This window comes from Bombus terrestris, chromosome 4, assembly GCF_910591885.1.
Source record: "Bombus terrestris chromosome 4, iyBomTerr1.2, whole genome shotgun sequence".
NCBI classification, from domain to species: Eukaryota; Metazoa; Arthropoda; class Insecta; order Hymenoptera; family Apidae; genus Bombus; species Bombus terrestris.
In genome coordinates this window covers 1,186,980-1,213,399 of record NC_063272.1, presented here as the reverse complement: position 1 = coordinate 1,213,399, position 26,420 = coordinate 1,186,980, and the positions used below count along the sequence as shown (strand labels likewise).

Sequence of the window (26,420 nt, the reverse complement as noted above, 5' to 3'; positions counted from 1 at the left end):
TGCTCGTCGTCGCTATCGTCGTTATCGTCGTTGTCGTTGTCGTCGTTGTCGTCGTTGTCGTCGTTGTCGTCGTTGTCGTCGCTGTCGTCGTTGTCATCGTTGTCGTCGTTGTTGTCGAGGTCGCATAAATCGTCGCGAATCGGATATCGAGGAACCGAATGCAAGCCGCCATTGTCCAGGTTCCCCCTTTCCCCCTTCCCCCCTCTCTTGTTCCTTCCCTCAAAGTTGCTGTTACGGAACTGCACTCTTTGCATACGCTTCAAATATCATCGCTCTGCTTACTTTAAGTACTCCTAGCACAATATCTTTCCCTCTTTTGCGCTCCTTTTCGATGGTACTGGGCGAAACCGGGATACGCAAGACGTGAAACGTCGAAAGGAACCTAAAAACGTGTTCTGTCTCTTACTTTCGTTCCTTTTCTGTCGCTGAATCGCATCGATTCTCTGCTATCGGTATGAGCTGTTTATTCATAGTGCCACTACACCGACGTGTTTTTACGTTTCTTTTGAAGTAGATCGTCTCGCAGATTCAGCCTGATCGACGACGTCAATTGTTACGATACCATCGAGATTCGAATACCTAGTTCTGGACCATGGTAACGTTATTTCGAGTTCCAAGATAATCGAAGAGGAGTAGGTCGAATAAAATTCGGTGCAGTCGTTTTTGTCCAAGTCTCTTGACCTCGGAAAAGCGGTTTCAAGTTTTCGAAAATGACGACACGGGCTCGGTTCTAATCTTATCCAACCGGCACATCGTCAGTCTTTAACGAATTTAACGACGACACTATATAAAAATCAACAGGCACTGACGTCGTTTAAAGGTGTCCATAAAGATACACAGAGATATAATTCGAGGACTGATCCGGCTGTTACGACCAAAGTTTCATAAAAGATCGTCCGCTTTTCGAGAAATTTCGCCGATAGTCGAACTGAGAGGAGGAAATTTGTAGCGAACGCCTGACCGAAACCAAAGGAAAAAGTATCGGTGAAGGCACGAGACCCGCCGTAGATAAAGGATCTGTCGACGTTTGAAACGAGGAGGTCGCAAAAAGTAGGATTCCTCGTTCCTCGGAGATGAAGTATTCCGCATGGCGAAACGGCCGATACGTTGTCTCTCTTTTCTCCGCGTCTTCTTTCGTCGGACCTTTCGTTCCTTTTTCTCTCGGATCTTTGGATCTTCCCTTCCTCCATACCGCGCATCGTGCTTTCGCCGGACTTGCAAATTTCGCGCAGGCATCGTCTTTTCTCCAGGGTGCAGCGGTACGTTGCGACTTTGCATCCCAAGAAGAGAGCTACCGTCCGACCCAACCTAAACCGAACTATGAGATCCGCATGGAAAGATAGCGGAGTCTCCGCCACGGTAGGACGAATGTTCGTCGTCTGATTTGCGTAATTCCGTTCCTGGAATTTCATTTCCTTTCCGCTTTCGGTTTCCTAGTTCTGTTATTCAGAAAGAAAAGCTGGATAACAGAATCATCCAAGCTCCGGACGAAATTTTCGCTTTCACGATATTTCGCAGTTTCGAGAACACATTTTATGCGTCGAAAACAAATTTACATGGAAACACGTCCACTTCTCTTAATTAAGAAGCGATGTTTGGACGACTACGATAGCTATTCCCGGGGATCGTTCGTTCGAATCTCGATGATCCAAGCGCAGGTATTCGTCCGCTCAGCGTCGAATTAAGAGACGCGTATTAGGACCTCGCCGGCGAAGATGGTGGTTGGGCAAAGAGGACAAAAGGGACGAGAAAAGAATGTACGGATGCAGAGGAAAGGCGACTGGGCGGCAGTTTGGATCGCGTATGTTAATCTCGGTTAGTTCGGCATCCGTTTACATCATTTTCGACGGCGGCTGTTTATTGCCAGATGTAAATCGATATTGAACGGGCGAGCAACAACAACCTCGTGCCTCAGTTGCGAATGATCGAACGTTCGTATCCTGGCTCACGATCCGATCGAGCGCATTTACGTCCGTTTTTCGATGCGTCTATTCGTTTCAACGAATTACAGGAAATTGGAGGAATTGGAGGAATTACAGGAATTGAGTCCCAGGGGTCTTTGTCTTAATCGACTATGAAGAGAAACAAACAACGCAATAGCGCTCGTCATATTTGTTATTTTTATGAAATACATCTATATTAGAATATACGTGTACTATTAGTCTATAAATATTTCAAAGTTTTGTTCAATAAAAATTATCGAGAAGATAACAATGAAATAGAAAATACCGTCAGTCGTGCATAGAGTCCAAAAACACACAAAAACGACACAAGATCTAAACAGCGTGATCGCGCTGCTTGCGACTCAAACTCAATTCTCGAAAAACTAGCGTTGTTTTCGAAGTTGATAGACAAATTTCTTCTGCCCTTCGTTTTGCACCTTGTTCGAGAAGCTCTGAACTCACGAGACAGCACAACGTTCAGACTCCTTTTGAAAGCTTTTCCGATGCTTCTTTCGTCCAGCCCATCAAGGAACAGGAAAAGCACGTCCTCTCCGGTGGAAGAATCGTGCATACGCGTGGTTATGGAATGACGGGAATCGTTTTGAATCGGGACGAGCTCGAGCCTCCCGTGAAAAGTCGATGGGCGTTGCAGAAATCCCGAGGTTGTGGTTTGCAGCGGCAAGCGCGGACAAGTCGGATGTGTAAATGCTTCCTCGCGCTTGGCCCTGCGCGCGGTCGTTTGAACGAATGTGTGTGCGAACATATAGATGCCCAGATAGAGGTGTGCTACGAGGTGCGATCAACGCACGGGGTCTGCGATAGAACGGCTCCCCTTCTCCGGCCACGCTGGGCCTATAATACGCCTCCCCGACTCTTATCTCGCGCCTCGTTATCGCCGTTTACCATCTCACGGTCTAGAGAGCGGTGGGCTCTCTATGCGATCTCGGTACATGCACGTGCACATCCATAGATCTTTTTCTCGCTCTTTCTCCGACCTTTCGCCGATTCGATCCCCTTTTCCTCTGCCTTGCCTCTTCGCCTCCTCGATGTTTCCAGGGAGGGAAATTATCGCAGGATAATCCCAGATGAGATCGTTGAAAGGGGTGGTCCGAAGGATGAAAAGGTAAACGATTTCGATCCGGTAGACTTAGGATACGAAGCGAGCTGTTCCAGCAATTTGTCGAAAATTTCTAATCGTAATGATCATACGAATATAACGAACGTATCTATACCTAAAGATAGTTGGCAGTATAAAGTTGGTGCTGCACATAGCACGCTACTAGGCAACAGTAGCTAATGTCCAGCGTCATTTTATTTTCGTTTGGTTGCAAGCTGCGCAACCTTATTGTCGCCGTCCATTGTCTTGTCGTTCTTGCCGCCCTCCGCTTCTAAACCTTCTCTTCTTCTTCCCCTCGTATACATTCGTCGGCCATGCCAAACCATTTAGCTGCATCTGCAGACCGAGACGTTTTACGCGTGTATGGAGCTCTATTCGTTTGTTTACCGGTCTCTCGATGCTTGCATTTCTTGCGCTATTGTGCGCCGCGAACACGCTCCATCCTCTCTCGTAAGTACTTGCCGCGTGCAACTGAGATCCCAGACAGGCGCACTTGCGCGAATCCGTGTATACATAGTCGTATCGAAATTTTCGTGTTGACAGTTTACTTTAGTCTAAAATCGTTTCCCACCTCGGAGGAAGGTAAATGGATCTGTTGAATAATTCGAGAAATTCGAAGGTAGCGCGATCGACCGCGAATAAACGTCGAACGTAGTCCGCGCATCAAAAGCGGAACGCGAGACGTTATCACATATATATGTATATACTTATATGTGTACGTGGCAAGACACGTCGATGTAGCTGTAAGAAGATGGAAGGAAAATGGTGACGCAGAAGGGACGGTGTCGATGCGTTAAAGAGAAGGTCCGAGAAGCTTAGAGCGAAGGAAGATGGCACGTTGGGAAGATAGGCGAGAGAAGGAGAGAAAAAGACGCGGGACCCCCGTCAACGACAGCATACCTTTACCACGGTATCGTTTCTTCATCGCATTCGTCGCGTCGCTCGACGCTACCACGACTCATGGCTAATCATCATTATTTAATTACGAGGTCGTTTTTCGTTAGATGGAGTAGAGTGTCGGTGGTTCGTGGAGGCACGTCCCTATCGTCGAACGAGGTTTGTTCGTCCAGCGATTTTCGTAAATCTGTTTTACGAGGCCTACCCCATTCGGAATTTGAGACACGTATCATCGCTTAGGGAATAGAGAAAGAGAGAGAGAGAGAGAGAGGAGCGGACAGTTTCCGCGGACAGTTTTATGATTCTCGCGTTGGAATCGGCGACGATGTGCCGACGCTCGAGCACGAGCGTGTTCCGGTTCGGTGCTCAACGGAAAAGGATTACCGGTGAAAGAGAGGCAATTAAAACGGTGGCACAAACGTTTTCGCTCTATTTCGAGCTATCGGCGCCGCTCGGTTAAACGTATTTCTCAAATTTGATCGCGCGCCATTCCCTAATTAACGAATTCGATCGTTTTCGCTTGGGTGTCAAGCGCGATCCCGCCTATCTCGATCGTCGCTATTACCGAGGCTACCTCATCCAATTAAAAATCCACCAATTTATGCAAACGGTCGGGCTTTTATTGGCTGCCGACCAGACTCGAAACATTCCGAAATGGACCGCGGGATGCCTCGAAAATCGCAAGCGCGAAACCGAGATACCTCGGGGCCGGGGGATCCTATTTGGAGCGAAATAGCTGGTAATTCGGTGGCCGATCGGCCGGCCGATCTGTTGGTCGGTCGGTGAACGGCTGGCCGCGCGGGTTCCAGAGAAAAGAAGGAACGAGGTGACAAAGTATTCACCGGAGACGATTACAAGGTTTCCTCAGCGGTCGTAAAGGTGCGGGTCTCGTTTACGTGGTTGAGGGCTACCGCGGCGATGGTGCCGCCCCTGAAGACGACCGAGCAAGCGATCCGGCCAGCCAGTGAGCCACCGACCGACCTCGAGTGGGATGGCCCGTTACGAGCTAATTAGCAAAATAAGAGAAACTCTCTGTGAGGTATACAGCGTTGTAGCAGCAGCGTAGGCAAGGGAACTTGCGCGTCCTTATACGGCGTGATCGAATCGTCAGTCTGTAATTTATCGCGAGTTTTCTTAACCCGGAATGTTCCTGCTTGTGAAACTCGGTACACCGGTTTTTTTTTCTCTAGTCTACGTTTCTTCTTTTTCTTCTTTTCTGACCAATCGACCGGCAATTAAACGCGATGCTTAGCGAAGAATATCTTCCGTGCTTATACCAGTGCTCTGTTAGATATAACATCCCTACGAAAATGGTATAATCGTTCGCGATCCGATTATAAACAGTGAACGAAGTCTACACCGCATTCCGTCGGTAATCACTGTTTCTAATTAACCAAACGAAAGCTTCTTGTCCCGCGTTTTGCTACGCGCTCCGGAGGTTTTTCTACTGTCGCAAGAAAACCGCGATCCACGCCTATAAATAGACTCGCGTTACTCGTCGATGCGTTCTAAAAAGTTTCGCGACTATAGGTATCCCGCGGTCATCGCGGGATTTCAAGTGTTCACCGTTTCGAATTAAAGGCAAAAAGACGCGTTACTAGGTTTCGTGTCGAACGCAAGCGTGAACGGGCACGACAGCTGCGAGAAAATTAGTTGGCTAAAGGGAGTGAAAATCTAGCTCTAACTAGATAACCGGTGAGGACCACGCAGAATCGCCAGTAGGTTCGATCGTTTTTTGCATTGCCACACATTGCCGATCTACACGCGATGGTCGGACGATCCAATGGAGAGAAGAGGTAGGAGGTTTCTTGACCGCATGCCGTAACGTCGCTGTTTATTAATGCGAGCTAACGTTTGCCTGCTGGCTTTTCTTCTAGATGAGAATGCGGCGCAATTATGCGGCGCAACTATGCGACGCTACTCGAATCGTGCCACGCTCGATATCAATTAGACGGTTTTTATTGCGATTCCAGTGGCGTACGGCGGCTCGTTTATACAAGGGTGGCGACCGCGCGTCACCCACGGTGAGTACCGGCCGACGAAAAACAAATGGTCGTGATCCCGCGATCTTACGACCGTCGCCCGCGGTCACGGGCCAACTTTTGTCCTCGTCGCGTTCTACAGCCGAGAGTCGGGCAAGTCGAGAGAAGCGAAGTAGAGTGGAGAGCGAGCAGCTCGTGTTGTACGTGAGAAAGAGCCGAGCGGAAGCGGGATCGAGCTATCGTCGCGCAAGAAGGCCGGACAGAGAGCGAGAGGGACAAGAAAAGGAGCACGGGAACGGGAGTCAAGGAACTAGAAACGAATTCCATTTGTGCGACTGAGAGAGGACGAGGCGTGAACGGTGGATTCGACGGAGATACGGAGAATCAGAAGATGGGATAAAAAGGGTTGTGGCACGACGTTGGTCGCGAGGTACACGCCGCGCTTACCGTACCGCGCGCGTACCGAAGTTAGAGAAAGAATAAACCACGTAAGAACGCAGGCTGAGAAAGCAAGAGAAACCAAGCGCACCGGATAGAAGAGAGGATGCCGGGTAAACGGAACTCGGGGCGTAGAAGACACGGATAGATTGTAAATAAGAGAGGAAAGCACGGTGAACGTGCAGGATTATTCTGAATCGAAAAGCTCTCGACGAGTTTCTACCGGTTTGCATTGTCGGTACGCTAGAGGGCACGTTCTGGTACGAGGTGTTGTACGACTACAAGGCGTTACGGAGATATACTCCGGGCGTACCGCGCACGTGTACGCACGCGTACGCACACGTACACCATTGACCGGCGTGCAACGATCGCTTAACCATTGACTGGAACCACCGGATCGTTCGCATTATTCCTATCGAGGCCCTCGCGTTCTCTATTCCGACGTTAACAGCTTCGAAAATCTATTAAAGGTGGAATTTCGGCAAACAAACTGCCGTTGTCGACGGAATTGTCGATGTAGTAATAAGAACGAAATGTCCAGTCGTAGTAATTAAGTCGGTGATTAAATTTGCATTGCTAATGGATCTTTATGATTGCGAAGATCGAGAGATTACAGGCAACTTAATGTCGAATCTATGTTCCAACGATTAAAAACTACGAAAACCGATCAGATACGCGTCCTTAAAGTCATACGTTACCGAACGCAATACCTCGTAGGACTTTCCGTCGAGGTCGTTGCGATCAAAAGTTGTTTTATATCGTAACGCCAACGACCCACCCTTCCTTCCTATCCGGAAGCAAAAGTCGAGTTAAACGTACTTTCGCGGTGGGCATGGCTGAACTCGTCGCGATGCGAAGCGACGCGACTCAACGCACCAACAACTGGCGAGAGGACGCGAAAGGGCGAGAATCAGTAATGAGTACGTTACGGGTTTCTTGACTGGCTCGAGTATCGCTGCAAAAACTCGCTCTCGATTCTATCCATGAAGCTCGGAGATGAACGCTGGAAGAGGAGCGAACAGAGGAAAGACGGGTAAAGGAGGCACGGAAAACGAGAGAAGAGGGTAGAGATGAAAGCGATGGAGCAAGAGGAGAGGGAAAAGAAGAAGGAGGAGCAGACGTGGGCCACGAGAGCTCGAATGCACCGCGCTGGACCAGCGATCTCCGCGAATTAATCAAAGACGCGAGCGATTTGTCTTCGTTACACCCACGTGGGCACCCCGGAGGGACGCCTGTGTAACCGGGGTGACGAAGCCCTCTCGACTCGGCACCGCGGGTGAAAAACCCGTCCACCGTCTGCGTCCACCAGACACGCTCCGATTGCAATTTATTCATTTCATAATCGAAGGAAGGGAGCAGGTTTGGTTTTCACGTAGATCCCGCACAGGATGGTTATAACTCGAGAGTCGCGTAAAATCGCGATAACGCTTCTTATCGGTTCATTTTCGCTCTGTCCCTTCGGGGTTGGTCTCGCAATTATAAGTTAACGATTATCGATAAATAGATGGGTGCGAATGAAACGATCGCGTTTGTTTATATTGCCGTTTAAAACGCACTGGCGATTATGCGAGTGGTTGGGACGTGGTCCGAAATCGTGTCGGAGATCCCTTCGGACACGCGGATGATTCTGCCGTATTGGGATGCGAAGTAAATCGTAATTATATACGGAGAGTAGTACGTGATCGGTGGATCCTCCTCTCGCAGCGAGACTCGATGGAAAAAGATCACGCGGACGTTTAATAACACAGGTACCGAATGCCGATGGGTGTAGAGTGTAGGTACGATGTATAAATGTGCGTGTACGTCTCTCCGCTACCAGCGTCGGTGCCGAATACGCGACCTCCGTCGTGTATTTGTACGCGCGCTGATCTCATCCATACGCTATTTTACAATTACACTTTACGATACACAATTTCGTACAAACCTGCTTACATTTACGCGCGCAAATTCGCGTCGGTATTCTTCGAAGCGAGCATGCACGTACGCCAGCTACATTTACATGCGCGAGGACGAGTTTGCAGCAATTTTAATAACACGGCTATCGGGTGCCGGTAAGCATAAGTTTCGGCCGAGTGTTGGGCGTGCGCTCGCGCGCACATGTGTATACTTTTTCTCCAGATCGATATCGATCCGCGGTTGCGGTGTGGTTCGTTGCACGCCAGCCGATTGAACGACCGCTTACTGCTTACGAGCGTAACGTGTGTGCGTATCTCTGAGAAATATTACATAGTCACGCGCATACGTATACCGGTAACCGTGTATTAATTTCATTTGTCTCAGCTCTCGACTTCTCAAACACGCTTATTAGAATTCAGATTGAAACGACGAAACTGTACGCGAACAACTTACTTACTTTTTAGTCGAGTGGGTCGCGTGGGATAATAGCGCGACGTTCTCCATTCCCGTGGATTTCGCGTATTTATCGAGGAGACGTAGAACTATTAGGAAGGGAACGAAATGGAATGGGTATAAATAGCGAACCATAAATTATGCCATCCACGTACGCGTCCGAGTACCATCTTTAAGGCAGAGTCCGTATAACCTATGTCGCTCGACTCGTCGAGTCTCGATACGATACGATGGCGGCGACGACGACGACGACGAAGACGATGTTACCGGATATCGTGCAAATGGAAGCCTTCGCGGCTACCTTCCACGTAAACCCATGGAGGCGGTGCTTACTCCGCATCTCCGTCTACCAGGTTTTTCCTACAGTTGCCGAGGAAAAACTCGATCGGTTCCATGGGAGACACGATCGCGACGCGGTAGATCCAAGGCGTTTGTCGAAACCTATCTAGAAGAGACGTACTAGACTCCTGCTTACCCGTACCACTCCCGTTTTGGATTGAAGTGCGATCGATCGATCCGGGCAATTATCGACGAGCATCTCGTGAAAAAAAAAAACTTATGTGTACTCTCGAGTCGTATCTAAGCTATACGAATACGAGCCGCATCTCGATGTCAAGGTAGGCAAACCGTCTGTCCGTCGAGTACATCGGATCGGGGGGATCGATCGATCGAGCTCGGCTAAATGTCACGAAGATATTCGCCAGGTAACTGGCGAGACAAAGCGATAACGGTTCGCTCGACCGTATTCAATAGCGTCGATAGCGCGAGCAAAACCGAAGACGGTCTAGAAGTCTAACGCAAGAACAATACCACGTGGGATACCGCGGGGCGGCGGAACATCCCTACGGTTCTTGGCACATTGACCGTGGGCGGACAGGGATCGGCACTGGTTATGCAGGAAACATGCTCTGCTCTGCCGTCCGATCGTTCATCGTCTGCCAGCGGTAATGATCGCTTGATTTCCCTATTAATTAATTGATTTCGTATGTCCGTGTTATAAATTTCCTTTGAATTTCTCTCCTCTTTCGAGGTTTTGGAATAAATAGCGAGTCGTTGAAGAATATATATTTCCTCGCCTTATCAAAGATGATCGATCATTGGTCATTTCTTACTTCTATTCGCTTGGTTTAACTTCCGTAGAAATCGGCCAAGGAGAAAATGTTCTGGTGATAGCGAGTATGCACACTGCGCACTGTTATTGGTAAGGTCATTAAAGAATAAGGCGTACTGTATACGCGCGATGCATTTTATAGAACGGTGTTTAGCGAAATTGCGGTCATTCGATTCAATCAATCGATCATACCGTTGGAAACAACGAATCGCGTACGTATCGGAAACAATGTATGAGTGATGATTGCCAAGATTTTCGTACAATTTGCACCCCGAGAAAGGAAAAGAGCAAAATGCGCACGTGAGAACAAGCTGAAGTTGTAATTAACGAGCAGCTTGCTTATATAGTATCCGAATACCTTTTCGTCATTTTTGCGCTTTCAGTCTTCCCCCTCCACCATTTCCGCCCTTTCTTTTCGTGTTCCTTTTTAAAAGAAACAGACCAACGAACCAACGAATTCTTCGTTCGCTAAGGTCGAGGAAAAAAAATTAATACAAGGTTTGCATCGCATCCCTTTCTCCTCACAAAGATTCAAGCTTCCGACGCTCGGCCTTAAAACGATCGTTACTTAAAAGAAAAGTATAAGAAAAAGCCACTTTGTAGCCATTTAACAACGATAATAACTGTGTTCGCAGGTGAACGGCCAACCAGATTTTATTTGGTGAAGGAAGAACCGGATCTAATGATGGATTCCAACACGGGCATGATTCGGATTCGCCTTCCACTGGACCGAGAAACTCGGGACAAGTACATTCTCAGCGTAGAGGCGCGCAATGGAATTTCCGCAGGCTACTGTCAGGTAACCGGCGTCGATAGAAATCGAAACAATCACGAGAGAAATCGCGATACGTACACGAGCCAAGGTAGCAATCTGATCGCAACGCCGTCGCATTGTTTCTCGTCACACAGGTGGAATTGAACGTGGAGGATGTGAACGACAACGCTCCGACGTTCCCGACGAGCAGCGTCCGCATTTCCGTTCCGGAATCGCATCCCCTTCACTCGGCGCTTTACGTAGCACACGCCACCGATCCCGACATCGTTCCGTCTCACCCTATACGCTACGTCCTTGGCCAGAATAGCAACGACCTCTTTGGAATAGACGGCCGCTCGGGAGAACTCTATTTAGCAAGGAGATTGGACTACGAGACACAGCAAAGGCACGGTCTTCTGATAAGAGCGTTGGATGGTGCGGGTCTCTCCGCGAATCTCAGCCTGAGCGTCGAGGTACAGGACGTGAATGACAACCCCCCAGTGTTCGAGAGGAACGAGTATCATGTGGAGGTTCCCGAAGGCGCCAAGCTCGATTCTCAAGTGAGAAAAATCTTCATTACACGCCCGTCACGCGGGCATTTGTTTGTCGAGGAGACGTGCGGTAGGATTCCCTTTCGCGGAAGGGAGCGAGGGAGCGCATCGCAAAGTGTACATGGAAATGTGTACAGAACGAAGAAAGGCTAGAAGAGTGGGAGAGAGAAATTCTGGGTCGGTAGAGGAGCGAGAGGGATTAACAACCTTTCTCCAGTGTTCCTCCGCATTCTTGTTCCTCGCACTCTTTTTGTTTTTCAAATTTGTTTTCGCCAAGCGTAACTTCATCCGGCGGGACAACCGGCAAGACCAATCATGCTGAACCTTAACACCCACTCGGATCGATGATCATCTCCTCCTCTACCTTTTGTCCTCCTCCTTTTCTATTTTTCGGTCTTCTTCGATTAGATACGGCGAATAGAGTGGAAGAAGAAGAAGAAGACGTTGACTCATCGAGTTCACCTTGTCAGCGGAGAACAGAAACGAATTAGCTGAACGCCGGAGCGCGCGAAAGATTAGCGATGCGAACTGTAAGGTTACTAGATAGACCAGTTCAGTGGAAGGATTGATAGACTATAACTGATAGTTTGATATAGGAACGCGCAGTAACGCGTTGTACGCGATATATACATACGCGCTAATACGTATAGCTGTGCGCATGTGGTATGGTGTATCGCGGCCCTCTATGGAGTAGTACGGAATACACGGGATTGATAGGTAATCGTTGATAGGCTTAACAGAAACGCAGCTGCTCGTTTTATGAACAACCCATGCTGATTATCCCGCTTGAAAGGATTATTTATCGTGGTTAAACACCATTACCGACGAAGTTGGAACGAAATTCTTCTCCATTTCGTGAAATTTTTCCTTCTTGGTGTCTGACTCTCGTGAAGACGTCGAACTTCATGCTCACGGATACAACTATTTACTTCGGGTAGACTCGTTCTTTGTCGTGATCGTCGTAGTTATCACTGTCGTCTTCGAGAAGCAACGTTTGTCTAATTCTTCAAACAGTGGTTGACAGATAGCATCTTATTTCGTTGCGTTTCGTGGCCCGACGCGCGACCACAACGGTCTTGCTCTAAACACAAGGATAAAGATGAAGTAGGAAGTAATCGGAAAAGAGTGATTAGCTGTTGCATACACGAGAACACGTTCGTCATTGGAGTAGCGATATCTAGCGGTGGAACGAGAGACGAACAACGCGATTCCTCGCGGTGCGGTGGTAGCCACTGGTGGACGCAATCCCGAATACAAGGATACCGATGACGAATGGCCGAGAGATCGTTGCCGCAAGATAGGCCCGTTAAATGACGTCACATTTTTAATACAACGGATACACGAGGGTACGATAGAACGGAAACGACGACGACGACGACGACGAGGTGAACAGCGCGCACGTTCCTCTCTTCCTCTTTCCTTCTTCCTTCGCCACTCGATCTCTCGTTCCATCTTTTCTCGGCGCGGCGTACACGTATATATCGGTGGTATCTATCGGCGAAACAGATCTGTGAGCTGTCGGTGGTATCCAGACAATATCTTAGCCGCGACCGGGAGAGAGACGAGCAGAGAAAGAAACTCGGGGAGATAGTAGGGGGAAGCAGCAGCTAGCAAGAGTAACTTGGCTTACAGTGAGGGTAACCCTTCACCCGCCGCGAACTAATAACGTACAGTTAGACACATTACTGCCTGCTCCCACGTCAGGTTCTCCTTCTAATGGTGGTCGATCTCTACTCTTCCTCCCTCTGTGCCGCTGCTGCCGCCGCCGCCGCCGCCACCGCCACCGTTTCGTCCTTCTTCCTTCACAGATGAGAAGACGAGTGCCGATCCTTTCTATCCTCGTCCTCGTCCCTCCGCCCTTCGCGCTCGTCGCCTTTTCTTCCTTGTGGTTCGCCATCCATCATTGCCCGTGCGCCAGCTTCGTGCACGGGATACCAAGTTATATACCCTCGATCCTATGTTTCTTCTTCTTCTCCGACCTCCGTAATTCACGATCCTCCCGCACTGGAAAACATCGACCGGTTCGAACGCATTTAGGGTTCGCGGACTTTGGGTGCGTTTAATTAATACGGAACGACCGGATCGACTGGTCTTGTCTCCTCGCCGCCTCTTTCTCCCTGCGTGCCACCTCGCCGCCGCTGCCTTCTTTTTCATCGATCTCATCGGCTTTTTTTCGTCTCCTCGAGAAACGTTTACATCGCAGAAATTCAGATTTCTCCCCCTTTGCGCGGCCGAGGAAGTATCGTAATTGTCGTACTCGTTTTTCCGTTGTATCGACCTACCTAAAAACACGCTCGTAAAACAAACTTGTTCCTGTCCTCTACACAGATTCTTCAAGTGACCGCGGTGGACCTTGATACGGGCAATAATGCGAGGCTGAGTTACCGTCTTCAAGGATCAACGGCCTTCCGGATCAGTCCGAACACCGGTTGGATTTACCTCGCGCAGATTCTCGATCGCGAGACCCTGGATCGGCACGCGCTGACGGTTCTCGCGACCGACAACGGTTCTCCGGCCGCGACCGCGAGCGCTTCCGTGCTGGTCACGGTGCTCGACGACAATGACAACGATCCCCGATTCGAGAAGGATTTTTACGGATTCGACCTGTTGGAGAATCTACCCTCGGGTACGCTGGTCGGATCCGTGAGTGCCTCTGATCCCGATCTTGGGAAAAACGCCCTGCTCAGATACGCGGTGGTCCAAGCCAACAGCAGTTTCACCGTCGATCCTGATACAGGTAAGATCTTTTTCTCCCTTCCGACTTTCTTCCTCTGTTTGCATAACCGATATTAATCCGGTGCGCGCGTACTTACTTGTTTCTCGTCGAACCGACGCTCGAGTGTTTACGAAAGCTGTCAGCCGACTATGATGCAGCTGATACAGCTATGATCGCTCGAACGTCCAAATAAAAAAATCCCACGCGTCTAGAACCGTCCAGGAAAATGTCAAAGAGTTCTATATACTGTCCGAATTTCCGATAGAATTAACATACTATGATATCGAACGCAGTTCGGTACGATATCGAACACATTTACAGCTCGATGTTCCTTTTTATGGAGTGACACATATGTTGGAAAGGAATTTACGCGATCGCGTCACGTCTCTAGCTTTCTAGCGCAGACAGAAAGGAATGACGCGTATTCGAATTGAATTCGAACCGGGCGTTGAGCAAGGTGTGAAGAAAAGGAAGAAAGAAGCGATTAATTTACTAAATAGCCCTCGGCCATCGACGTTGTTAATTTACGCGTTGCTCTTACGTCAACTCGGGAACGGTCCTGGTGATGTTGCGTACCATTGTTAAACAGCGGTACCGTGCACGATTGTGCAACCCTTTAGAACACCAGACAGAAACGACACGATAGATCTTGAGACGCGGGTTTCGTAAGTCCTCGAAAACGCTTAATGAAATCGGCTTCCACGGTGCGCACAAAGCTCTGTCGTTCGTTCTGGTGGACGCGCGTCTCTCGGCTTTGGCGCGCGTTCAAGATTTATAGCGGTCGAAGTCGAAGAAAAAGAAGCGAAGGAGCGTAAATTTATTTTTGATACGAATGCCTTTAATTGGAAGACCATACAACGCAATATCGGAGATACGAACAGTGGCGCGATTATTTCGTTTTTGTAACATCTCCCCTGCTTCGTGGATATCAAAGTATAATCCCGTAAGAGTGGTGCTTTCACCTTACCGGCGTGTAACGAATCACCAGAAAGGGCCCGGGTTCAGCACACACTGCGAAACGAGCACGCACGCTGCCTCTCGTATGCTACGCGCATACGTGCTTTGATTGGCATGCGACACGAGAGTATTTGTGTACATGCTGGTTCGAGACCAGGCCGGTCTTCCTCTCGTATCCACGAGAAGTCTCGCTGGTCGGTGCACCGGCCTGCCTGTTTGCAGAGGAGGGACTCTTTTCCAGTCATTCCAGTGCGAACCTTCGCTACAGAGAAATAAAAATAACCGTTGCCTCTCTCTGCCGGAAGTATTCAGTTGTTCCGTCGCAGCGGTACTTGTATATTAATCTTTGGTTTCGGAAGGTTCTACTCGACTTGTGTGCTCGTTGCCACCGATAGTCATGCGAGAAATTAGCGGAAAACCAAATAGCGGTGAAACGCGGGAAATCGTGGAGCGGTTGGTCGGTTGGCCAGTTTCGGTATATGTTTCACAGCTTCCAAGAAATATCTTATTGATTGTGGCGGCGCGGAACGAGTTTCCCTAACGCAGTCTCGGAAGAGCATGGATTTCCAAATATTGGAAGAAACGCGCGGGAACGGAAAGAGAGCCGGTTCCTGAAGGGGGCAAAGAAGTTCGTCGCACGGTCCCACGGTTAACACGAGAAACGCATTAGCACGCGTCCTACGATATACTTCTTATTGTTCCGCGATGGTATCCCTCGATGCCGGCTCGTTTGCATGTTCCTCCGTCGATCGTTTGTCTTCTAAACGACGAGCACGCCGACGTCGACGGGGTTCTGTCGGCGCTGGTAGACGAGGTGGACGCGTCGGACTGGACTAGGTACGTCGAGAATTCGTAGAGGCACGCGGGTGTCTCGTGTGTCCTACGAACACCGAAGCCCTTCCTTCGACCCCTTATACGAATTGTTTTCCCCATTCCTTTCCACATCTTGGAATAGTTTTGCTCGGTCGGCTAGGCGCTTGCTTAATTACCCATTAATGCGCTGACCCATCGAAAAGACAGCTCGAGAAGACTCCCTCTCTCCTTTTTACGTTTCTTCTTTCTTTTCCTTCTTTCTTTCGATCTCCGCCTCCTCCTTCTCGTCCCGTTCCTCCTTCCTTTTCTTCTTCTCTTTCTCCTCCTTCAGCCCCTCTACCCTTCGTAACATTTGCGGTCCGTCTGTACCGCGAGATACGTAATTACAGCGGTGCTCGTTACACGCGCGACTATATACGCATCCGTATTGCAATTATAATATGCGAGAGGAGGACGGAAACGAAATACGATAGCCGGTGTCGAGGCGCGACCAAGGAATTCGAGCGTTCGAACGGACGTTTCTTAGCGAGCGTACGAACAGCGATTATCCAATTAATCGTTCCTGTCGAGGAAAATTGATAAGGTCGATTTCCTCGCACAATGTCGACCGGTGATCGTCCGTCCCACGTACGTACACGAATTCTATGTCAACATATTTACGGCATTTCCATCTCATTTATACGCGGTCTCTTGCTGCGTATCACGAGCATCTTCTCGTACCCATCTAGAGAATCGATGCGGTGAATCGAAATAAATACGAATGGGAAACGTCTTAGATATCTTAGAAAATGAACGAAATCATCTTTTCGTTTGTGATTTTCAGGCGAGATCACGACTAAAGAACCGCTGGATCGGGAAACGAAGGGAGTGCACGAGCTGGTCCTCGAGGCACGAGATCAAGGAACCCCGTCCAGAGCGGCCAGGGTACCATTGAAGGTTACCGTACTGGACGTGAACGACAACTCGCCCGAAATCGTGGATCCTCAAGGGGACGTGGTGAGCGTCAGGGAGGAACAACCACCGGGAACGGAAGTAGCGAGGGTTAGAGCGTTGGACACGGATCTCGGCGAAAATGCGTCCGTAACCTACACGATTTTGAAAGGTAATGCGTTACAGCCGAAGAAACACGGATCGAATCGAAGTGATTTCGTCTCGATCCACGAAAAGGAAGAAAGCTCGCTCGAAGAAATTAGTTATCCAATTACCAAGACAATTATGCACGGTCTTAAAGACGAACTCGATCGGGTTGTGTTTATACGGTCTCGTTAGGATTGCCATCCGATTTTCTCAAGAACGTTTACGAGTCGTTTCGACCCTTTCGAGCCAGTCGGATACATGCTTAACGAGTTTGAATAACCGTAATATTGCTATTTCCTTAATGGTGTTTTAACGTTATTCGTTCTCACTGTCGAGATCACGCGAGTTTTTCACCGAGTGTCGATTATCGTACTCTCACGACTAACCTTGACCTGTACAGACCGAGACTCGGATGGTTACAACGTTTTCACCATTGATCCGATCACCGGCATGATCAGAACGAAGGCGGTTCTCGATCACGAAGAACGAAACGTATACCGGGTGTCCGTAAAGGCGACGGATGCAGGCCGACCACCGCGGCATGGTATACGCGCGTTAAGAGTCGAGGTTTTAGCGCTGGCGGATAACCGGCCGACCTTCACCAGCAGCAGTCTTGCCTTTAACGTGAGTATCATCGACCTCGTCGCCACCGCTATGCAACTTTCGTTCACTGGTCGATTCATTCGAATTTTTCGCGCGATTTATGAGCATCGTGGCTGATAAAGCATCTCGTAGGATGGACGCGCGTGCACGTTCAAAGGTGTTCAAGCATCGACGACTCTTCTTTCGCAAAGCGGTAAAAAGTTAATTACGGAGGAAAGGGATAAATTTTAAAGGGGTACTTTAAATCGGAATCAAACTATTACTTCGGCTTTTACGATCCTACTAATTAGGAAAAAATCGCGTAACACGATTCGTTTAGGTACGCGAGGACGCTAGTATTGGACAAGCGGTGGGATCGGTGTCGGGAGCGGGTCCAGCAGGCCGCGTGGCCTTCACCTTGGATTCCCTGACACCCATCAGCGAGTTTCCAGCATTCGATGTGGATCGTAGCTCCGGTCAGTTGGTGGTCGCTCATTCTCTCGACCGCGAAAACGTTAGTGAATACCACCTAGAGATTCGCGCATTGGACACCACGTCGATCGGCAACCCTCAGAGCATCGCCGTCTCGGTGAAGATCATGATCGAAGACGCAAACGACAATCCACCCCGATGGCCGCAGGATCCGATAACCGTTCGAGTCTCGGAGAAGGCAGTGATCGGTTCTACCGTCTACAATTTGACGGCCATCGATTTGGACAGCGGTTTGAACGGCGATCTTAGATACAGTCTGGTGGCCGAATTTCCATCGAGAGGCAGCTTTGCGGTCGATTCGCTGACCGGCGCTCTAACCTTGGCCAGGCCTCTCGACAGGGAGGAAAGAGCCGAGTACATGCTGATCCTGAAGGCGTCCGATCGCGCTCCTCCCGGCGAACAACTAGCCTCGACCGTGACCGCGAGGATCATCGTGCTCGACCAGAACGACAACGACCCGGTTTTCGTTGCTCCGGAATCGACCAAAGTCGCGGTCACGCCGGACCTCTTACCAGGTGAGTGACTCTCTGCTATGCGATTTAGCTCATTCAGGCAAGAGCAACGAGTGAGTTTAATCGAATCTTAAACACGTAGAGATCTTTCAGTTTGCCGCGCTAACGCGCAGAGACGGCCGATTCAATTACAAAGCAGCATTATCGTAAATTGGCATCGTTGCAGGGGCGATGCTCGTGAGAGTGGTCGCCGTGGATAAAGACGCAGGTGACAATGGCCGTGTATCGTATGTGATTACATCGGCGAACGAGGAGGCGAGATTCTCGGTGGGTTACGAATCTGGTATAGTGAGCCTGGAGAGGCCGATGGTAAGGTCGACGGAGCTGGAGATTACGGCGAACGATCACGGTTCCCCACCACGCAAGTCCACTCTCAGGCTGATTCTGACGTTGGCTTCTGGACAGACCAACGGACCTCCTCGGCTACTGCTCGCCAACCCTGTAGCTAGAATTTCAGAAGACCTCCAGGTCGGAGCACCGGTTCTAAACGTCGCCGGTCCTATCATCGCCGATCAGGGTAAGCGTGCACCGCGATCTCTTTCAAAGAGTTATCGTGGACTGGCAAACCGCGAGCGCGCGGATCGTCAAGATCGCGATTCTCGATTCCATTTTATTCCCATTAAATACGCGAGATAAAACTCGCGTTGGGTTTACAACCGGTCAGTTTATTGATAAATATCCGCCGATGCTCGTATATCACTCGCGAAAGATGATCAGATAGAACCGCGTATATTCGGTTAACGCTTGCAAGGATAATGCGAAGGGACAAAGCCGAACTCGGCTGCCTCGGAACTTATCGATCTCTTTCGCGTACACGCACACACCGCCGTTGTACGACAAGGATGCACGAGAGGACCAAAAATGGGGCTCCCGCGCGGCTATCCTTTTAGGTGTTCCGCGAGCGTCCTTATTGTTTCGGTGGTGCGTCGCTGCATAAAGTGCGACGGAACAGGAGGGGCTGTCAATTTAGCGCTCCCTATACCAGCAGAAGGTGAAATTACATTCTCCTATCTTGTCCCGGCTTGTGCCCTCTCTTCTCTCGTATCTCTTTCCATCCCTCCTTCTACGTTCTGCTCCACGGATTTTCGAGCTTGGCTGTCGCCGCGCGCCAGCGTATGCGCGGTTATGTGCCACCTACATGTCGGACTGCCAGAAAGGAATATAACCGCTGCCAATGGCCACTCCTGCTAATAGGAAAGCTCTGCTATGAAAATACCACGAATAATTGCCTCGAATCTGGCTGGTACCGGACATTATAGTAAATTCAGCGAAACGACTCTTGGTCTGGCTCCCTCCTGTTCGAAAGTGCGTTCCATCCGCGTGCTACGTCTGCGCGATACTCTCCCTCTCTCTCTCCCCCTCTCTCTCGCCATTCTCTCTTCTCCCACAATATGGTTGCTCGTCGCCGCGTTAAAAGCTCCTCGGAGAATTCCGCCGATGAGAAAATTTTATTCTCGTAGATAGAGGTTCGACGGTGTGCGTTAGGTGACCGCGCTCCTTGGCGCTCCGCTTTCCTCTTGAATCCTCCGCTTTGCCTTTCCTCCACCTTCAGTTCCGGCCGCCGCTTTTCGAATAGAAAAACGGACCGTAAAGCAGATGAGACAGAACACGAGCATAATGATCACTAAAAGCGTGCGCAGAAAATCCGCTAGGTATCCTCGGTCTCGTAGCAAAACATTCTGTACGAGCGACAATATGGTATATCGCTCGTTTTGCGCTTATCTAGACCGGTGCCCGTGTATCAGACGAGCGCATTAGCGCGCCCTGCAGAACTTGCAAAGGGTTCCGCGTCCCTGTGAGATACCCCGAAGGACGAGGTTGCTGTTAGGGGTCCGGAACCGCTAGCGAGCCACCGCGCTGCATCGCAGCAGGGAGGGCGGATGAAAAGGAAGAACGAAAGGGGACAGGGCGAAACAATGGCCGCGTATATCATCGTGCCGCCAGCTTGCCGCAGTACGCATAGGCAAATCACCGGTTCCAACCAACACCGACACCGTCGTACGTGCAGCACGAGCGTGTGCGTGTCGTCACCGTAACTACCGTTCTGCTGCGTCTACGAATACGGAATACACACGAGACCCGGCCAAATGTTCTTCTGGCCACGTTCACGATGCGAGAGAGAAATACCGAATGATCGCTAGTGCGTCTCTTTGTTCTATGTTAACTAAAAGTATTGCCGCGGTAGTTTAATGCGCATCGTCCTTCGGAATTTTAGTATAATAACGAATGCATTAAACTCTGGCTTCCACCGGAAGACGTCACTCCTTCCAGAGAAAACGATGACCACGCGAATGGAATATTCCGTACTCGGGTTTGTCGTAAAACTCTTTCGTCTCGACGACGCTTTTGATCGTTTTCCTTGTGTACGGCCAAACGCGACCACCGGTAGATATACCTTGAAACGATATTCTTCCTATCCGACCGCGTTTCACAGATCGAACCCGTTTAAATCTGGATTTTCTCTCGTATAAATTTTGCAAGCATCCGTAGTTTCGCAGTCGTAACGCGTTGAGTATCGAATGTCGGTAACCAAATTGTATAATTGCTGCGGGGCTAAGATCCTTTGCTTTTTATCTCCTTCTTCTCTCTTGTTATTTACCATTCACCCCTGGTTTCGAACCGTGTCCGGTAATCGGAAGAACAAAGCTGTTTCGCGAATCGAATTTGCTTGGTATATTTTTAGGAATTTACGAAGCTTATCGCCTCGCGCTACGTGTCGATCTCCGACCAAGGGATTCGATCGCTTTCGCTTTAAAGGCACACATTTACGTATGCAAACTGACCGATAATTTCAGATTTTCGGAAAGGACCCGACAGGATAATGGTCTTGCGAGAAAACGAGTCTCGGTCGCGTGGTCCTAATTTCTTGTAACGTGCTTCGGTTGGCCGTAACTTCAAAAAAAAGAGCTTAATTTTATTCCACGCGTTGAATATCCATCGATGAAAATATCGACTGGAACGTTGACGAAGGTTTTGATATGATTGCGCAGGTAACGTCAGCTTTAGTATTCCAAGCAACCTGGCCGCGGACAAATTCTCCGTCACACCGAACGGTCTAGTGACCCTGCGTGGACCTCTGAATCGCGAGGAAGTCTCCCACTATTCCGTTCCGATTTTAGCGAGGTCCAGCAAGCTGTTGGATATCAGCACGCTCGAAGTTTTAGTCATGGATGAAAACGACAACAGTCCCGAATTTCGACCAGGTTCCTGTTACACGCTCGCCGTACCCGAGAACCAAGGGACTTCCGTGATTCATACGATCGCGGCGGCCGATCTCGACGAGGGGAAAAATGGGGAAATTTATTACAGTATCGTAGGTAAGACGCTTCGAAGTTCCACCTACTGTTTCCCTTCGTCCATCTACGCATACATACAGGCTTCATTGTTCTGGTGGCTTTTTAGGTGGTAACATTGGCGCAAAGTTCATCTTGGACTCCATAACCGGAATGTTGTCGATGTCGAATCTAGATCGGGAAGCGGTATCCAAGTACATCCTGACGATTTCAGCCAAGGACAAAGGTCGGCCCAGCTTGGAGACACGATGTAACTTGACCGTAATCGTTCTGGACGTGAACGACAACGCTCCATCATTCGTTCAGAATCAGTATACCGAATCGAGACCTCGAGGGCCTGTTCCAAGTTCCGAGTATCCCGGATTCGCTTTGTCCAACGGCTTCTCGTATGGGTCTGCTAATTACCCGACAAACTATTATCCTAGCAAATACGTGGCAACTATTTCCGAGGATGTGGCACCAGATTCTAGCGTCATGTCAGTGAGAGCGACGGATCCGGATCAGGGAGTGAATGGAAAAATCACCTACGCCATTGGCGAAGAAACGAGCTGGCTATTCAGAGTTGACAACCTAACGGGCGTCATTACAACTGCTGGGTGAGTAATCGACGTCCTCTATTTTTAACTATCACAATCAAACGAAGACTTTTTTTTCGCTCAGTCTTTACCCGAGAACAATGTTCTCACTGAGCTTTTGGTGATCTCGTCCTAGTCTCTTTACGTACGTCTTGTCCCTTCTCCCACATTGAATTCTTTCTTTCGCGAGCTCTTCCAGCAAACTAATTTCATCCTGGCGTTAATTACTGCGCAATCTTTATTGCGGGTGAGATTAGGATCGCCGGTGGGATATTACGTCGGTACTGTCATCATAAAACGAGGAGTAGACGCATGGGAGGAGCGGGTAAGATACAGAAATGAAAAAAACCATCGGACAAGAAGGTGGTGGTGATGGAAAGAGGTGGAAGGTCTAGGAACGTCGTAGAATTATAAAGTCAGTCGATGGGACTCGTGAACGATGCACTGTGGTCGATTAGTTGATTCCATATGCATAACCCGTCGGCACGGATCAACGTGTTCTTCCTTCTCCTGTCTCCTTTCTTCGCCCGTGTCTCCCTTCTCGTCCTTCTCTTCTGTGCCCTTTGCGATTATGCGCGCAATAAACTCGTATCGCGAGACGTCGTTAAATCTCTAGTCCTCCCGTAGCTTCCGTTCTATCAAGGTCAAACACCGTTGATTAAATTTCACCGAGGGTTTCACGAACTCCGACCTTGTCACCATTCGAATCTTGCCTCGTTATTACTCGCGTAATCCCCGGTGAAACGAAAGCTTCTGTACTTTTGTTAGTTCGTTCGTCGAAACCACATCGAATGGTACCGGCCGTGCTGGTTCCGTTTTCGATAGAGACGCAGACGAGTATGTAGGATCGTTGAAGAGAGACAAAAAATAGGAGGAGGAGTAGATGAAGAGGAAAGCAAAAAAGAAAAAGAAAGAGGAAGGAAGAAAAAAGGAAAGACAAACAAGCAGCGAGCCGAGAAATAGGGAGATCTATAGGATGAAGGGTGTCGGTAGTCGGGAGGAGGCACGCAGAAGCGTACTTTTGCCGCGCGACAGCCGTGTGTCATTTCAGCGGGGCACCATGTGGCATTTCAATGCATTATTTCAGCCGGCAAAAAGCCTGATATGCAAAACCAGATCCCGGTCGGGCCACTCTTTCGCGATCTCTGTCTGCGACTCTTTCTCCGTCCCTTTTTCCTCCCACCACTTGTTCCGACGAACTTTCTTTCTCCGTCGTTCGCTCCGCGGCTGCTGCCGGCGCTCGTTTCTCTTCCCAATCGGTAGTCACCAACCGCGTGGCTGTATCGCGTTGTTGTTGGCATTGTTGCTATTGCTGTTACCTCGACAGTCCGAGCGGGTTCAGCAGCGCGGAGGTTCGCTACGAGTAGGTGTATAAAAGTTCTCCCCTTGTTCATTCCCAGGACCACCCGGAAGAGATGAGATTGATAACTAACTTGAATAGGAAGGACGATTCGGTATCGATAACGTTGCGCACGACGATTAATCGAACCACGCCGGTAGGAATCCCGTGAACGTCGATGCGACATCATCCTAGCGGAGGTGATGATTTTCAAACAGAAGCGATTCGAAGAATATTATCTCGCATCTAGACGGTGTAAATAAAAATAGCCGCGCTCGTATAATCGCACGGTGCGACGGTCAGCAGCGAGAGTCGACTCTCGGCTCTGCTCGGTTAAATCGTAAATAACCGCGTCGATTTTGCGCGCTACCGGCGCACGATTATTATTCCACGCTCGTTAAAGGTTATTACGTGCACATACGAAGCAGGCAGTGTATACGCGGCAAAGACATTGTCGAGCTCAGCCGGTGCTTATCGCCGGCTCGCGAATTCGCAAGGTTCGCGTGACTTTTCCAAGCGGCTAATAAAGACAAAGTCCAACGATACGATAAATTACCCCTGACTCGTTTTATCGCTGCTATCTGACCGGAATTTTAGAAAAAATACCCGACAATTGAATGTTACTCGTTAAACGGTTATTTTCAATGGGAACAAATTATGCATTCGAGTCGTGGGTCGAGCGAAAAATTTGCCACGATAGTATAATTAGATTAGAATTAACATGCGCGATAAAGACGTTGCGCCGTTTGGTTTCACGGATGTATCGAAGCAGGAGAGCAATACCTCCTAGCGAGTAAATTCTAGATAGCGGCAAGAGTGCCGGCCAAAGGGGAGAAGATGTTTAAAAACGCGCTGAACTATTCAGTCGAGGAGGCGTAGAAATCGGGAAAAGGAGGGAGAGAGTCGGAGCCCTAAGTCGATATAGCGATTTCTCGAGGCGTATAGCTCACGAGGACGGGGACGCTAAATTCGCTCAGTGGTAACGGCGAAAAAACAGCCAACCTCCCCCGGCTTTCGTGCGATTTAAGACACGAAACGGCGACCAGCGAGCCGCCATGGAGGATCCGCAGAGTTATGGTAATGGCGGACGTGGATTACACAAGATCGCTGTGCACGATTAAGGCTTCCGTCAGACAAACAAGCTATCCGCCGTCGCGCTACGCTGCGCTGCCACCTTCCGCCTTAAATCCGGGCCCGTTCTCCTGGTTCGAACAATCGTCTATTGACCGGTAAATCAGAATTAAAGATGCATCTGATGCGCAGGGGCTCCGAACCGAACGTAATTTTCGCCAGTCGCTAATGTAACCGAACTTTCCGGTTTGTCCGACCCGCTAAATAATTCTTCCTTTCCCTTTTGTCCATGATTATAGAGAATTTTCGCGACTCGTTCAATCTATCGAATGTCTCTAGCCCGATTGTTTTCCGCAGCCCTTTGGATCGCGAACGCCAAAGTTCCTACAACTTCGTGGTGGTAGCTACGGACAGCGGCAAGTACGACGCCAGGAGTACCACGATCCCGGTTGAGATTCGAGTGAGCGACGTCAACGATAATGCCCCTGTCTTCGACGAGTATCCCTTTCGTGCCCGCGTGTCGATTGGCACTCAGCCAGAGAAGAACATTCTGCGAGTAGTGGCGACCGACGCCGACGACGGTCCCAATGGAGAAGTGGTCTACTCTTTCCTGCACGAGCAAGAGAAGCCTAAATTCAGGATACACCCAAGCACAGGCGCCGTTACTGCGGCGTTATCCCTGTCGCAGGACAACGGCAAGACGTATCACTTGGAGGTGCTGGCCAGGGACAAGGGAAATCCACCGAAAAGCACTCGAGGATTGATCGAACTGCAAGTCGGAGATCTCGCCGACTTGGCGCCAGTGTTGAAATTTCAAAACGAGTCGTACGAAGTTGTTATTCAGGAAAATTCTGCGGCTGGCACCGAAGTGATCCAAGTCTCGGCCGTTCGGTCGGACGGTAGAAGGCAACACGTTTCTTACTCCCTTGGATCGGGCAACGACTTTGGCACGTTCACCATCGACGAGGATACCGGATTGTTACGCGTGAATGATCCCTCTAGGTTGGACGCGGAATTGTGGACCGATATGAGGGTGAAACCTGTGGAAGAACAAACCGATGACAGTCGAACGAATTCATGGGGTAGATCTCTGGAAGGACAGCAATCCAAGGAGAAACCTAGAGAAAGTTCGCAGCACGTGCTCGCTGTAGCTGCTAGAACCAGCGGTCCCGATCCCTTGGAAGCATACGTGAAGGTTGTAGTGAAGGTGTCAGACGTCAACGACAATCCACCGATTTTCACTCAAACACAGTACTCGGCAACGGTCCTGGAAGGCAACGTCAAAGGAGACTTTGTCGTCAAGGTAAAAATATAACGTCGATATGTTAACGATAATTAAAAGTTTCCACTAGCTTGTAAGGCAGAAGCGTATAATACGCGTGTTTCGTTTGCATAGCTTTCGGCCAGCGATGCGGACCAAGGGATGAACAGCAGAATCTTGTATCATATCGTTGACGGTAATCCGGACAATGCATTCACCATCAGTCCACCCTACAGTGGCATAGTTCGAACGAATATCGTTCTCGATCGTGAAATACGAGAGAAATATAGACTAACGATAATCGCGACGGACCAAGGAAATCCTCAGTTGACCGGAACGGCTGCTCTCAGCGTCCGCGTGATCGATATCAACGACAATCAACCGACTTTTCCAGAGCACAGTATCATCTCCGTTTCCGAAGGTAAGCCACGTTAATTATCACTAACGACGCTAAATTAAGGTCAGGAGAATAGTAAAAGATAGAATATAAATGTCATTGAGTTAATTATGCCAGTCGTATAGTTCAATTATGGCGTTTATTCTTCTCAGCGTACGGTCGAGGCGAAGGTTAATCACCGATTATTTGTCTC

At 49.4% G+C, this 26,420-nt stretch overlaps 1 protein-coding gene across 1 annotated transcript in view; it reads left to right on the top strand.

Annotated features, from left to right (window-relative positions):
• LOC100644155 (protein dachsous) overlaps positions 1–26,420 on the top strand; it is a 212,916-nt gene that overhangs the window by 176,940 nt on the left and 9,556 nt on the right. The window contains exons 4-14 of the mRNA XM_020867734.2: positions 10,473–10,636; positions 10,747–11,151; positions 13,471–13,879; positions 16,452–16,730; positions 17,106–17,329; positions 17,628–18,294; positions 18,458–18,808; positions 21,282–21,608; positions 21,694–22,180; positions 24,927–25,872; positions 25,966–26,251. Of these exons, the coding sequence (XP_020723393.2) occupies positions 10,473–10,636; positions 10,747–11,151; positions 13,471–13,879; positions 16,452–16,730; positions 17,106–17,329; positions 17,628–18,294; positions 18,458–18,808; positions 21,282–21,608; positions 21,694–22,180; positions 24,927–25,872; positions 25,966–26,251 (4,545 nt within the window). The remainder of the gene's footprint in view (positions 1–10,472; positions 10,637–10,746; positions 11,152–13,470; positions 13,880–16,451; positions 16,731–17,105; positions 17,330–17,627; positions 18,295–18,457; positions 18,809–21,281; positions 21,609–21,693; positions 22,181–24,926; positions 25,873–25,965; positions 26,252–26,420) is intronic.